At 35.6% G+C, this 14,623-nt stretch overlaps 1 protein-coding gene across 1 annotated transcript in view; it reads right to left on the bottom strand.

The window, feature by feature from the left end:
• The window catches only part of Prkdc (protein kinase, DNA-activated, catalytic subunit), a 147,917-nt gene that overhangs the window by 74,158 nt on the left and 59,136 nt on the right, over positions 1-14,623 (bottom strand). Inside the window, exons 33-40 of the mRNA XM_010630323.2 lie at positions 14,345-14,553; positions 13,809-13,941; positions 13,217-13,375; positions 11,907-12,110; positions 9,545-9,730; positions 8,947-9,051; positions 7,691-7,858; positions 4,029-4,156 (exon numbers count right to left, since the gene is read on the bottom strand). Of these exons, the coding sequence (XP_010628625.1) occupies positions 4,029-4,156; positions 7,691-7,858; positions 8,947-9,051; positions 9,545-9,730; positions 11,907-12,110; positions 13,217-13,375; positions 13,809-13,941; positions 14,345-14,553 (1,292 nt within the window). The remainder of the gene's footprint in view (positions 1-4,028; positions 4,157-7,690; positions 7,859-8,946; positions 9,052-9,544; positions 9,731-11,906; positions 12,111-13,216; positions 13,376-13,808; positions 13,942-14,344; positions 14,554-14,623) is intronic.

Raw genomic sequence — 14,623 nt, 5'->3', positions numbered from 1 at the left:
TATAAGTCATCCAGTCTATCGTATTTTGTTATAGGAGCCCGAACTAAGACATACATAATCTTTCCTTTAATCTACCTTACAATTTTACTGGCAAAATACAAAAATTGTGTAAGCACATGGCTAGTCGCTGTAGCATTATTCTTAATAGTAAAAGAATGAATCTAAAGTCCATCAGTGGAAGGGTTCTTCAAAATATAATGACACTTTCACACAATAAAGAATTATATACTTATTTAAATAAAAAGCAAAAGGGAAACTACCAAATTTTCCTGCATCTACTGAAATGATAACTGGCTTTGGTCCTTTATCCTGTCAATAATGCTGTTTAATATATTGTTTGTTTGTTTGTTTTTGGTACTTGGTAACGAACTCGGGTCCTTGCGCTTGCAGGGCAGGTGGCAGAACCGCTGAGCTAAATCCCCAGCCCTGTTTGTTTGTTTTGGTACCAGGGATTGAACTCAGGACCTTGTGCTTGAGAGGCAGGTAGTGGAACCACTGAGTTAATCCCTGGCCCACTGATGTCTAATATTAACTGCTTTTCAGATATTAAGTCAGTGTGGCATTCCTGTAATTAATTTAAATTGGTTATGACACATAATCTTTTTCACATGTTGGATTTGGCTTGCTAACATATTTTGGGGATTTTTGTGTCTATACTCATAAGGAATACTATTCTGTAGTTTTCTTGTGATAATGCCTTTTTCTGGCTTTGCTATCAGAGTGCTTCTGCCCTCATAGGCATTAGAAAGTATTCTTCCTCTATTCCCTGAAGAATTTATGAAGTATTGATATTTCTTCTTTAACTATTTGACGAAGCTCACTAGTAACAGTATCTGAATCTGGGCTTTCCTCTGTGGGAAGATTTTTAACAATTAGGTATATTCAAATTTGTAAATTTTATGGTGAGTCAATTTTGGTGACTTTCTAGGAATTTGTCCATTTCACCTAACCTGCAAAACTTCTGGCATAATACTGTTGTAATGTTCACTTATAGTGTTTTCAACTTCTGAGAGGTCAGTAGTAATGGCTTCTCCTTCATTCTAGATTATCATAATATATTTTTCCTGTGTTATTGGTCTAACAATTTGCCAATGTCAGTTATCTTCTCAAAAAAGAACGTAGTTTCATTGATTTTTTTTTCCACCATTTCCGTACTATTTATGCTAATTTTCATTCTAATCTTTACGTTCCCCTTCTTTCAGTTTCCTTTGTTTTAGTTCTCTTTTCCAGATTTTAAGGCAGAAATTTCAGATTGCTTTTTTGTTTAGATTTTTTATGTTGCTGTTGATTTGTTTTGTTTGAGACAGGGTCTAATTGTCCTTGTATTAGTTATATACCCCAGGCTGGCCTCAAATTCCTGATTCTCTTCTTTCGGCCTCTCATGTGCTATAATTAATGATCTTATTTTCTCAAACTGGCATTAAGATATAGTTCCTTCTCATTGCTTTAGCTACATCTCATCCTTCTGGGTATGCTTTACTCCTATTTTGTTCATAGCAAAATACTATCTGACTTCCCTTGTAGTTTCTTCTTTGATTCAAAGATTATTTAAAAATGGGATATCAATCAGTTGGTTATGAACAAGTCCCCAAATTTTCCTTTGATGTTGATTTCTAATTGAGCATCACTGTGGTCAGAGAACATACTTTGTATTATTTCAATCTTATTATTTAAAAAATGTTTTATTAGTACATATTTATAGTATATAAAGATTACATTTGTTTGGTACATGTACATAACATATCTTAATTCTTTTTACTTCCCCTTCTCTTCCCTACTCTCCCCCTCCATCTTTTTAAATGTATTAAGACTTATTTTATGGCCTAGTACTCTCCTCAGCTCCCTTGATCTCTGTTTCCTGCACAGCATAAAGAGAGCAGCTATTCTTGTGCCATGCTGGAGCCACCATGGACTGAAACCTCTACAAACTATGAGCCAAAATAAACTTCTCCTCCTTTAAGTTCTGAGTACTGGGTATTGCGTCTCAGTGACGTGGAAAGTGATTAATAAGACAATCTGTCTCGAAGAAAGTTTCATGTGCACTCAAAATGAACTTGTGGGCTGGGCGTGGTGGCATATGCCTGTACTCCCACACTTGTGAGGCTGAGGGAGGAGGATCGCCACAAGTTTAAGGCCAGCCTGGGTTACGTGGTGAGTTAAAGACCAGGCTGTATAAAACAGTTTAAAAAAACTAAAAAAAAAAACAAAACAAAGGGCTGCAGATTTAGCTCAGTGGTTCTGGCAACTGCCTCTCAAGCACAAGGTCTTGAGTGTGATCCCGAGTACCAAAAAACAAACAAACAAACAAACAAACAAATGAAAAACAAAACAAAAATGAATATGTGTTGTTATTCAGAACGTTGTATAGTTGATTAATTACTTCAACAGAAAGGAATAAACTAATCTATGCTACATCATGGATGAGTTTCAATAAAGAAGCCTGAATAAAGAACCCATACATAAGATATCATGATTCCTTTTATAGGAAATGTTTAGAAGAGGCAAATTTATTATTATTTTTAAAATTTTTGGTACTAGGGATCAAACTCAGGACCTTGTGCTTGTGAGGCAGACGCAGAACCACTGAGCTAAATTCCTGGCCCAGAAAAGGCAAATTTATGATGACAGAAAGGTACATTAAATTTTTTAAAAAAGTAGATTAGTAGTTGCTTAGGCTGAGTGTGAGAGTGAGAGTTAATTGTAAAATCTAGGTCTTATTAAAGTATAAAAATATCCTATAGTAATGGTTGCACCACTCTGTACAAAGTTCCTAAAAATCATTCAGTTGTATACTTAAAATTGTTAATTCTATGCTATGCAAAATGCAATTCTAAAATAAATTTGTATTTATAAATTCAATATAAATAAATGCCAATTAAAAATCCATTGAAAGTTTACAATTAGAAGTAGCTATGGCATCAAGCCCTTACTTTAAAAATTCATAATCAAGTATATCCCACTCTCTTTTCCATAGCATTTTTCTAAGACAGTAAATTATATTTTAGGTAACCAAACTCCTAATGATGAGCACAATTTCTTCATCACAGTGTAATTCCAACTACTACATTTAAAATCAGAGAAATGGTTAGTCCTAATAAAATAACTGATTGAGGGCAACTAATATAAACAGATGCTAAAACCATTAGAAAAATGCTCTAAAGAATGTGGCTGGTCAACTTTAGAATCACTAAAAGCAGGATAACCAGACAGCAGGTATACCCTAATGACCTGAATATGAAATAGAGAACATCAACGAGTGAACACTCTTGCCAAAGTGTGAACCTGAATCATTTTGAGCTCTTAGACTTACCTCTCCATGACATAAAACAAAGACTGGAGGAACAAGTTAAATAAAAGCACCAGGAAATATGAAGACATTGTACAGATAAATCCAGATAAAAACATTGTGAAGGACAAGTGTCTAGGCTTTTTCACTAACAAAAGAAAAATTAATGAAGGAGGACCGCTCCAAATGAAGTTGGATTTAGAAGACATGACTGTCTAGATCAAAATTCAAATATCCAACAGTATAAGAGCATTTGAGATCACAAGTCAGAATATGGACTTAAAGGTAATTTTGTTCAGACGATGACAGCACTGTAGCTATCTAACAAAAAAAGCAGGATTTGGAGATCAAAGTAAAAGAACTCAGAATTAACAATGAGACAAATAATTTGTTTTTAAATTACATCAGTGAAAGAAGAGCTGAAGGGAAATACTGGAAAATTATTGATTCTTTATCTGGAGTCTCATACATACTTTTTCTTTAGCTCTACGAATGTGTTTGTGAAAACTTTCATAATAAAAAATTGTTTTGTTTTGGTTTTTTGGGGTACCGGGGATCGAACTCGGGTCCTTGTGCTTGCGAGGCAGGCCACCGAACCACTGAGCTAAATCCCTGGCCCATAAAAAGTTGTTTTTAAGAAAAAGTAAGTAGCATGTAATGGTGAGAGTTGCCACTCCACATTTTGTAGAGCAGAGAAGAAACTTTCCCCCAGAAGTAACATGCTTTCAGTAAAATGACTTACCTGCTGGCAATCCTTTTGAAAGTAGTCTGAAATAATTCTTCCATAACATGTTGCTGCTCCCGACAAAGAATTTCGGTCATCAATTGTAACAATATAGGACTTTGAGATAATTCCAATGCACCTAGAAACTAGAACAAATACATAATCAGCATCATCAAAATTTTTTGGCTTACACTTTTATTTTGTTTTTAACAATTCTAATTTTTAAAACTGAGAAGGGAATAGAATTGTACATTTTAAAATGTCATTTTTGCACAAGTGAATGCCCACCTTATTAACAATGTTCATTAACTATTTGAGTTTTGATTCCTGTTAGGTTTTGCAGATGTTCTTCCCTTTTTTTTTACATTATTTTTTTCCAGGGCTGGTGATCAAACTCAGGACCTTGCACTTGTGAGGCAGGTGTGGCACCACTGAGCTAAATCCCTGGCCCTTAGATATTCTTCCTTTTAGTCCACAGGTTCTAAGATCCACAACCTGCCTGCACCAGGATCTTCTTCCTTCACCAGGCCATCTTCCTTGGCCCTCTTACTAGGGAGACACCTGTCTTTTCCTTATCAAAATGTCCTAGGCCACTCTTCTGTTTGGTACCAGGGATCGAACTCGGGTCCTTGGGCTTGTGAGGCAGGTGCCGAGACCACTAAGCTAAATGCCCGGCCTCCCTCTTTACTCTCTTATCTGTCCCAGTGTTGGTTTGTTCTACTTTTTAAGATATCCTCAATATTATCTTTAGAAGGAAACAGGAAATTTTAAATTTAAATTTGCTTTTATGAATTTAATTTCCATGAGCCTCTACTTGTCCTATTTGATGGACATGATGTCTTGCCTTCAGTTTCTTTGACTGTTCTTCTCTTACCTGGTGACTCAATCCCCTTTGAGCTCCTTTTTCCCATTGGCTTGAATCTTTCTTTTGTGTATGTGTGTATGTGGCGGGGTGGTGGCTGGTGATCAAACTCAGGACCTCATACATGCTAGGCAGGCATTCTATCACTGAGCTGTATCCCCATCTTAAAGTAGTGAGATTTCTTAAAAAAAGTTTTGTTTTGAGACATAATTTTCCTAGGTTGCCTAGGCTGACTGTAAGTTCCTAGGCTCAAGAAATCTTCCTGTCCCAGCCTCCTGAATAGCTGGAACTAAAGAGGCTGGGATTAGAGGTGGGCAGCTGGCTTATATTTTTCTTATGGGAGCAATTTTCTTTAAATGGTCAGTGATTATTTCCATTTATATTCAAGCATTGCCATTAAAAAAAAAAGTACTATGGATCTACTCACAATCTTTCTGGATGGTAAAACCATTAGATAAATTGTTGGGAACAGGATACTTACATAACCAGACTTGAGATCACTATAATAGGGGTAGCCTGACAAAATTTAAGTTAACATGAATTGCATGATCGAGCTTAACCTAACTTCCCATTCAGAGTAAAACAGAAGATAAGTAAGTTTTAAAATTCCTTACCAAAATATCAAATGGCATTTTTTACATAATCAATTTACAAAATTGTAAAATTGTAATTGATTTACAAAAATCAATTCTCAATTAATATAGAATCACACACACACACACACACACACAAACACAAAAATAGAAATTGCTAAAGACATCTTGAACAAAAAGGACAAAGCAGGAGGCATTATAGTACCTGATTTTAACATTATCACAAAGCTGTAGTAATGAAATGCTGACATGAAAAACAGATACACAGACTAGAAGAATAGAAAGCCTATGTAAACTCATGCATCTGTAGCCAACTGATTTTAATAAAGGTACAATAAACAGTGCTGGGAAAATTGGGTATCCATATGCTGAAGGAATAAAACTATACATCCCTAGCTCTCACCAGTTATAAAAATAAAATGGATACAGACTTAAATGTATGACCTGAAACTGTGGAACTACTAGAAAACAAAACAAAACAAAACAAAATATAGAGTAAGTGCTTCAGGACTTTGGAATGAACAAAGATTATTTTTCATTTTTATTAGTACATGTGTGCAAACATAATGGTTACATTCCAGTGGGAAGCTGGTAAATGTACCTAATACACCTTCATTCTTTTATCTTTCCCTTCTCCTTTCCTTCCTTATTCTCCTTCCATCCTTGGTCCCCCTCCCATCTGTGAAGGATCCATCTTTCTATTTTCTGTTTTCTATCTTTTATTGGAAAAGATCTAAAACCTCCAGAAACAAATGCAAAAATAATAAATAGGATTACATCAGATTCCAAAGCTTTACACAGCAGAGGAAACAACAGGGTGACAAGACAACTTAGACAATCGAGTATTTGCAAACTATACATCTGAAAAGAGGTCGATTTTCAGAATATATATGGAATTTCAAAATCTCAAGAGTAAATAAATAAATAAAATAAGCTATTTCTTTTAAAAGGCTCTGCATTTAAATAAACATTTCTCAAAAGGAGACACACAATTTACCAACAGGTCCATAAAAAAGTGCTCAACATCGCTAATTATCAGGGAAATACAAGTCAAAATGAAAAAGACATCTCATCAGTGCAGGGAAATACAAATCAAAATGACAAAGACATCTCATCAGCTCCTCCCAGTTAGGATGGCTATTATCAAAAAGACGAAAGGTAAGGAGTCCTGATGAGGGTGTGGAGAAAAGGAAACCCTTGCATACAGTTGGTGGGAACGTAAATCAGTAAAACCAGTAGAAAACAGTCTAGAGGTTTCTCAAAAAATTAAAAATAGAACTACAATACTATAGGATCAAGCAACCCCACTACTGGGATTATATCCAAAGAAAATGAAGTCAGAAAGTTGAAGGGATGTCTATGCGTTGCAACACTATTACCAGCCAAGAAATGGAAAAACCTAAGTGTCCTTTAATTGATAAACAGATAAAGAAATGTGGTATATATACACAATAGACAATTCAGCTATGAAAATAAGAACAAAATCCAGTCATTTGCAGAAACATGGATGAAACTTGAGGTTTGTTAAGTAAAATAAGCCAGGCACAGAAGGATGGATACCAAATGATCTCACTAAAAAATATGAAAGCTGATCTCACAGAAGTTGAATGTAGAAGGAAAGAGGATGTAGCTCAGTAGCAAAGCACCTGACTAGCACGTGTGAGGTCCTGGGTTCAATCACCAGCACTTGGAACAACAGCAGCAGCAATGACAGGTGCCAAAATCAAATTTAAGGGGGAAAAAAAAGAAGCTGAATATAAAATAGTGGTTTAGATGCAGAGTTACTGGGGGGATGAGACTGAGATGGGAAAAGGCTGATCAATGGGAACTAAATTACAGCTAGGAGGAAGGAGTTCTGGTGTGCTACTGTACTGTATATTTCAAAGAGCTAGAAGAAAGGGTTTTGAAAATCTTTATCATAAAGAAATGAGAAATATTGAGGAAGAGTATTTTTAACCTGATTTAAACAGTACACAATATACGTATGTATTTAAACATTTCATGGTACCCCATTAAAATGTGTACTATTTTTTTTCATGCATTAGTTAAAAGTAAATTTAAAAAATTTATAATCTAAAGAAATGTAACAAAGGGCCTGGAATGCAACTTGGTGGCACAGTGCCTGCCTGGCAAGCAACAGGCCCTGAGTTGGATTCCTGGTACAAACACAAAAAAAGAAATATAACAAAAATTAATGTTTTAATATTTATACTAATAAAACTAACCTTTTTCATGCAGTCCACATAATTATTATACCTCAGAGTTCCTGGAGGAAATTCATCAGACTTCATGGGGAAATTAGAAACAATGAGATTTTCAAGAACACCCTTAAGGTCCTCCAGATAACCTCCAGTAAGACTGGTGAAGAATGGAAGAAGAATCACAGCTTGGCCCTGTGGTGCAATGCAGATGAACAGAACCATGGTAATTGTGGCTTACAGATACTATAGAATAAATAGAGTTATTGTGTTCTAAAGACTTGAAAAGAAAGCACAACTTGAATTCAATGAATGATTTTTAGAATAAATTCTAGACCTTAAAAACCAACCTGAATGCATCTGTGCACATCAACTTTGCCTCTAAAGATCAATGTACTCAGGGTTACATACATAAATAAATAGGACACTGTAAACTGACTCTGTATGTACTTTCTCCTTCTGCAAATAAGGACCCCAGAAGAAATGTGGACAGAACATCATGAAAAACCTATATATAATTTATAATTACCTGTGTGTGGATTTCATACTGAGCATAACAGGAACTAGGTGCTTATTTCTATCTCCCTCATCTGATAAGTAAATTGTGAGACTTTCATATGGAGAAATGGAAAGCTTCATTAATCACATAGAACAGAAATTCCCAATAATTTTCCTCTTTATCCAATAAAAACTGTGGCCTTTCATTAATACTGCATTTTAATAGCAAAAAATCTAAATATTATAGAACTTTAAAATTAAAATAGTGAATTCTTGACCCCGCCAAATCACCAGATTTTGGTTTTTTGTTTTGTTTGGTACCGGGGATTGAACTTGGGTCCTTGCGCTTGCAAGGCAGGCCAATGAACCGCTGAGCTAAATCCCCGGCCCTGATTTTGTTATTTTTAATAGCAAAAGGATTGAATAATAATACAGAAAGCCCAAAAAGCCAATTTAAGTCATATATATACAAAGACAAATGCTAATTCTTTTAAGTATGATAGCCTCGTGGTTATAACATAAAAAAAAAATGTTCTGATCTCTTGGAGAGGAATACCGAAGCACATGCTGATCAGATAAACTGAAACCTAGGGTCTCCCTTCAAGAGAAGAGAAACAAACCCTGCCTACATTCTGATAGGTATCAAGATGGGTGATAGGTACAGTACTATTGTGCTAGTCTATCCTTGCATGTGTTTGAAACTTTCCATTAAAAAAATGACAAAATATAAAGATAGGAAAATAAAAAAGAATGTAATCTAGAAAATGTATTTTAAAATAATTTACCTTTAAGTGTAGACCCAGCTTTGAATCAGCAAGTAGACTAGCATATGTTGCAAAGACTTCTGGGAAGGAGCTATGATTTATATTCAAAGACACAGAAGAATCAATCTAAAAGAAGGTAAATAAAAACACAACACATTGCTATATTATGCTTCTATTTTCTTTAAAACATTTGCTAAATATCTAAGTTTCAGAAATAAACTAATTATGTTCTTGGGCTTGCTTCAATAATATTTCAACAATTTTGCCCTGAAATTTTTTAACTATCTACTAAAACAAAGCACGTAAAGACACAATAAAAAGACAAGGTACAAGAAACAATAAGCATAAAAATGATATAAAATAATGTGAAATTATTTTATAATTATATATTATATATTATACTATATTATAATTATATTATTTTATAATTACATATTTATAAATAATGTGAATAACGAAATAAAAGAAATGTTAATCAACAATTGTCCTCCAAAATATTTTTTATTTATCACCAAAGAGCTTTTGAAAATAACTCCCATCAAATTTTTAGTTGCAAAATATGGTGTTCAAAACAAGGAATGAGAATGCTACATTTTTTTTTTTTAATTTTTTGAAGTACCTGTAAAATTTTTGCCAGTAAGGCCAGTACTGCCATTTTATTTTCAGAAGTAGAATCCTTGGACCACCATGAATCACACTTCCTCCAGTTTTGCAGAATTATAGTCACAAGCTTTAGTCCTCGATGTTTCTGAGTGGTTCGATCCCTGAAGCTCTGATCTAACATACCATTCAAAATGGTACTCACCTAAAATAATTTTGCAGTAACTGAGTAAAAATACTCAATATTGAAAATGACAGAAAAAAATAAAATTCACTTCAAAGTTATTCTTGGAAGATAAAGAGCTATTTGTACAATAGATGCTCATCTACTTCAAAACTCTTCTAATGTGAAAATAGCACAATACTGCATAAATTTGCCTACAGAAAGCAGACAACGGCCTTAGGGGCTGTCTCATTTCTTGATGTAACTCCATTCAAAAGATGAATGAACCTTCTTTTGTCCTCACCACCATGTACCCCACCCCACAGTTTCTTATCCCACTTCTCCCCTTCCAACAGTGACATCCAAATTTTGGTTAGATCTTTAATTTTAACACTAATCCTGTCATTTTTTATAGGTGCTCCATAGTATACTACCAATATTTTTCCTTTCTTGTCTCCCAAAAGTAAATCCTTGTTGGCGTTTTTGCTCTTTTCAAAGAGCCTTTCCTTAATTAATCATCAAAAGCTCTCAAATTAAACTTTTGCATGCTGTTAGGCCATCAATAAGTCAATTTGCTCCATACCTCCCTCAAGACCAATGCTAGGTCTTGATATCCTGCCCCCTTCTTCCTGCACTAAACACCTTCCTATTTCTTGGCTCATCTTTACTTTCGCTTAGGCCTGTTGAAATAGTTTGATATCCTGCAAGGGATAAATACCTAGTTGACAGAATTCCTGAAGCAAACTGGAGACAAGGGCCAGAATTTAGGTAGACGTTCATCTAATTTCTTTGTTTTCATGATCCTTACACTCAACTAAGCCGAGAGTCACTGGTCCAGAGATACCCCCACCCAACCAAGAAAATCATCATCTTCAGTTTCCTGAGGTGAGGAGGATCAGACTACAACTAGAAGGCTAATTTTGCATCAGGCCTCCTTCCTATTTCTCTCTTCCACTCTCTGTTTGGCACAATGGCCACCTCCTTGTCCTGTTCCTGTCACAGTGAGGCTCCAGGACATGAAGCCTGCCACTCTTGTCCGGCTTTACAGCTTTGTCATTCTGGAAGTCTTTCCTCTGTATCCTTTAAGACTTTGCTGTTGTCATTGTTATTTTTAAACCCATCCTTTCATATTATAGGGATGTGGGAGAAGGAGCAGAGGTAAATTCATATTTAAAAATTTTAATGCAATACAAGTAGATATTAATAAAACATTTCTATGGAAAAATAATTTTTCATAACAAAAATAATTAGAGAATAGCAATGGTAAATATACTGTGTTATCATAATCTTAAAAAATACATTTTATCTTGAGTTCAATTTCCAGTACCATTTATTAAAGAGGCTTTATTTCTTCCAGTGAAGGTATTTGGCACTTTTGTTTGGTGTTGTTTCTGCATCTTCTAATTTATTCCAAGGATCCTCATGTCTGTTCTTTTGCCAGTACCATGCTGTTTTTAACAATGTAGCTCTGTAGTATAATTTCAAGTCAGGGATTGTGATGCACCCTCTAGCTTGCCTTTGTTGCCCAGAACTGTTTTTGCTATTCTAGGTCTCTTTTGATTCCAAATGAATTTTAGGAATGATTTTTCTAGTTCTGTGAGGTATGCTAATGGTGTTTTTATTAGGATTGCATTATATCTGTTTAACAGTTTTGGGAGAATAGCCACTTTTACTATGTTGGTTCTTCCTGCCCACAAGCAAAGGATCAACTATAGAAATAATCCCTGAGAGTACAGCTTTAATGAATGCTTTGCCTATCATTTTCACAGCTGAACAATTTAAAAGCTCAAAATGTTAAACATTCTGAATGTGTGTGTCTAGTACAATCCTTTTTCTAACTTAAAAAACACAAAAATTTCTGGTATAATCTATCACAAAATACTCACCAACAAAAAATAAGTACTATTTGGAATAAAAGCTCAACTTAGTAAAAATTGTATGATTTCTTAGCAAAAATCAACCTATGAGATTGTTCGTTTTAAAATTAGGCCTTGAGATTTTGAGAGCATAAGGGAATGGAAAAAATAACCAATGTTTCAATGTCCTTAACATTCATTAACTAGTGTGAAAGGCTGTTTTGTTTTAGTAGATTTTGTTTTCAAGAATTAACCTTGTAGGAAGAAATCTTGTTTTGTTTTCAGGAAATATTTCAGCAATATGGCAATTCTTTTATAAGCATTACTTATGAAAATATCTGACTACAGAAAGATTTCGTTACCATTTTGGGATTATCCATCGATGATTTCATGAGCTCTGATACAACAAGATCTAGATTTTTCAACAGCTCAGCGTTGATTGTTTCTGAGAACAAGCTATAGAAATACTCTCCATGGGAGAAGCTGATGATGCTTCTCTGTGAGCTATGCGAAGACGGTGTGGACAGCAGTGTTGCATTCAGGAGAAGACTCACTAAGTGCTCACACTGTAAGGAAGAGCGCAGAAAACCATGGGAGGAGCCTGTCTTTATATGTTACAGAAAGACCCTGGGGTAGCTGAAAATGACACAGTAAAGTCTAAAGGGAGCCTGATACTAAAGACTGGATTCAAGTTTAAATTGTGCTTACTTATATACTTCAACTAGCTTTCATTTTCTAGGTTTCATTTTAGGGACAGAAATCTTCCTTGAATGATGTTGCTTCCCAATTTTGAGCAAATCCTGCTGTTGTTTTGAAGGTACTAGTAAGCACAAGTATATTCAGACAATTTAAACATAATTGCCTACATCAAGTAGAAAAAGGGAGAAAGAAGAGCTTCCTAGAGAGAGAAAAAGGACAAGGGAAGATAGAATGGAGCAACATATGGGTGGCTGGACATCTTAGCTACAGCAGACTACCCAGTTCAAAGACACTAAAGACGTTTTTTGTGGTTCCTCAGGTACTTCTGGGATTATCCTCCATGGTCATCCTAAGCCATCCATCCCAGGAACCATCAAGGACAGCCTAGGAAGAGGCCATATTTCAACACAATCAGCTCTAAAGTCATAAAATGTTCTCTCCTTAATGATCTTTTGGAAATAAAGTGGAAAACACAAAACTTCAACTTAAGAATTTTTAAAATTTCTTTTATTTAAAAAAGGGGGGCTAGGGGCTGGGGATGTAGCTCAGTGGTTCTGCCACCTGCCTTGCAAGCACAAGGACCCAAATTCCATCCCCAGTACCAAAAAAAGGGGGGGAGTTAAAAAAATAGTCTTGCCAGACATGGCGTACAGTGATACATTGAAGAGCTGATAACAAGTCTGAGTCTAGACTGAGCAACTTAGTGATTTGGTGAAACCCTGTGTCAACATTAAACAGAAAAGGGGTAGGGATGTAGCTTTGTGTGAAGGCCCTGGATTTTATCCCCAGGACTAAAAGCAAACAAACAAGCAAGCAAGCAAGAGAAAATAGTCTTTTAGAAAGAAAGTCAGCTCATGTAAATCAATTATAATTCACGTCCACTAAGACCTTACCTAACTAAAGTTTGTTTCTAGACACATATTACAACTGAGTCAACCCTTAAGATAGCACAGCATACACCTGTTTTTCCTACCAGTCCTCCAAAAGCAAAGGCCAGCTCTAGAAGTCCATTGGCCAGACGCTTACAGCTGGGGTCCAATGACAGCAGACACTGTCTTTCCTCTCCTGGTGCAATGCCTTCATAAACCAGGGAGAGGAGTCTCATGCCGATAGAGTGATGCAGTGCTGGAGACTAAAACAAAATCACCATGAAATGCTACTGAGAAAAGATATTTAACTAAAGCAATTTTGTATCTCTCATAAATTTAAAAAAATCCATTTAGCTAAGTCAAACAATTGCATTCCAACTTTTAAAACAATTTTAATTCAATTTGCTTTCTATGCTACATTTTTCATTTACACAGTTCACCATACAGGCACAATTGGTTCCTGAAATTTTTCATAAGGCTGTTCTAGAAATTTTCAATTGTCTTTTATTTCACTTTTATTATATTTACTTTCAAATTTATATTCCACATAATACCAACATGTAGCACAAATACTTCAGTAACTCCTATTTCAACATGCTCTGTATATAAAAGATATTTAAAGAATGTAAACATATAGACCATTAGAATACTAAAGCTAACTAACAGAAATGTAAACTAATTGGTGGTTATGGTTACCTGAGACAATGATACAACATGTAAGAAGCCAGCTCTGTGAAGCTGTTTACAGGCTGATACAACAGACGCCAGCTTGGTCCTCTCCAGGTGGGCATCAGGGCCATACAAGTCAACAGCACAGAGCTCCTCAACACTGGCCATGTATGAAAGACAGAAGGAAAACCAAGTGAGTTCTAATCTTGTTATTAGGATACACTGAATGCATTCTTACAAATTCACCGACTATATGGCACTCAAATTTATTATTAACACCATCCTGGAAAGCAAGCAATATCAGGCAAGGCTTACCTGCACCAGCCTAGCTAGGGAAACCAAACACAGTGCTAACCACATGTGCTGATCACTTTAGCTGCAGGGAAGGCATTTTCTAAATACACAATTTACAAGGGATGGTGTCATTTGCCCCACACTACCCACTGGCGTGACCCTTCAGTGAGGGAGTGGGAACTATAGCAGCCATGCATGTGGCTGGCAGGAGCACTGTAATATGCAGGGACCCAAAATTTCACAACACCAAGCGTAACTTGAGTGCCCACCTCTGTGCTGTTATATTTTCTCTCAGGTGAGTTTCCAGGATGTCCTTGTATGGGGACTTCTTTAGTGCTTTCATTAGATTCACACAAACACTGGGAAGGTGGTCCATAACCTGGACATCACTGATATTGAAACCTATGTTTACAGGCTCACACACGGTTCTCACCACGATTTTCATAAGGTTTGTGTTACACAAATCCTTCTCCAGGAGCTGTGAAAGATGGTTTGAATAAAAATATCTGTCAGCCAGCAGCTTATATGTTCATTATGGTGTGAGGTCT

The sequence above is a fragment of the Fukomys damarensis genome, unplaced genomic scaffold (assembly GCF_012274545.1).
Source record: "Fukomys damarensis isolate Sample0158 unplaced genomic scaffold, DMR_v1.0_HiC HiC_scaffold_5, whole genome shotgun sequence".
Taxonomy (NCBI): domain Eukaryota; kingdom Metazoa; phylum Chordata; class Mammalia; order Rodentia; family Bathyergidae; genus Fukomys; species Fukomys damarensis.
Note: the sequence above shows the minus strand (reverse complement) of the source record. Positions and strands in the feature narration are given on the sequence as shown.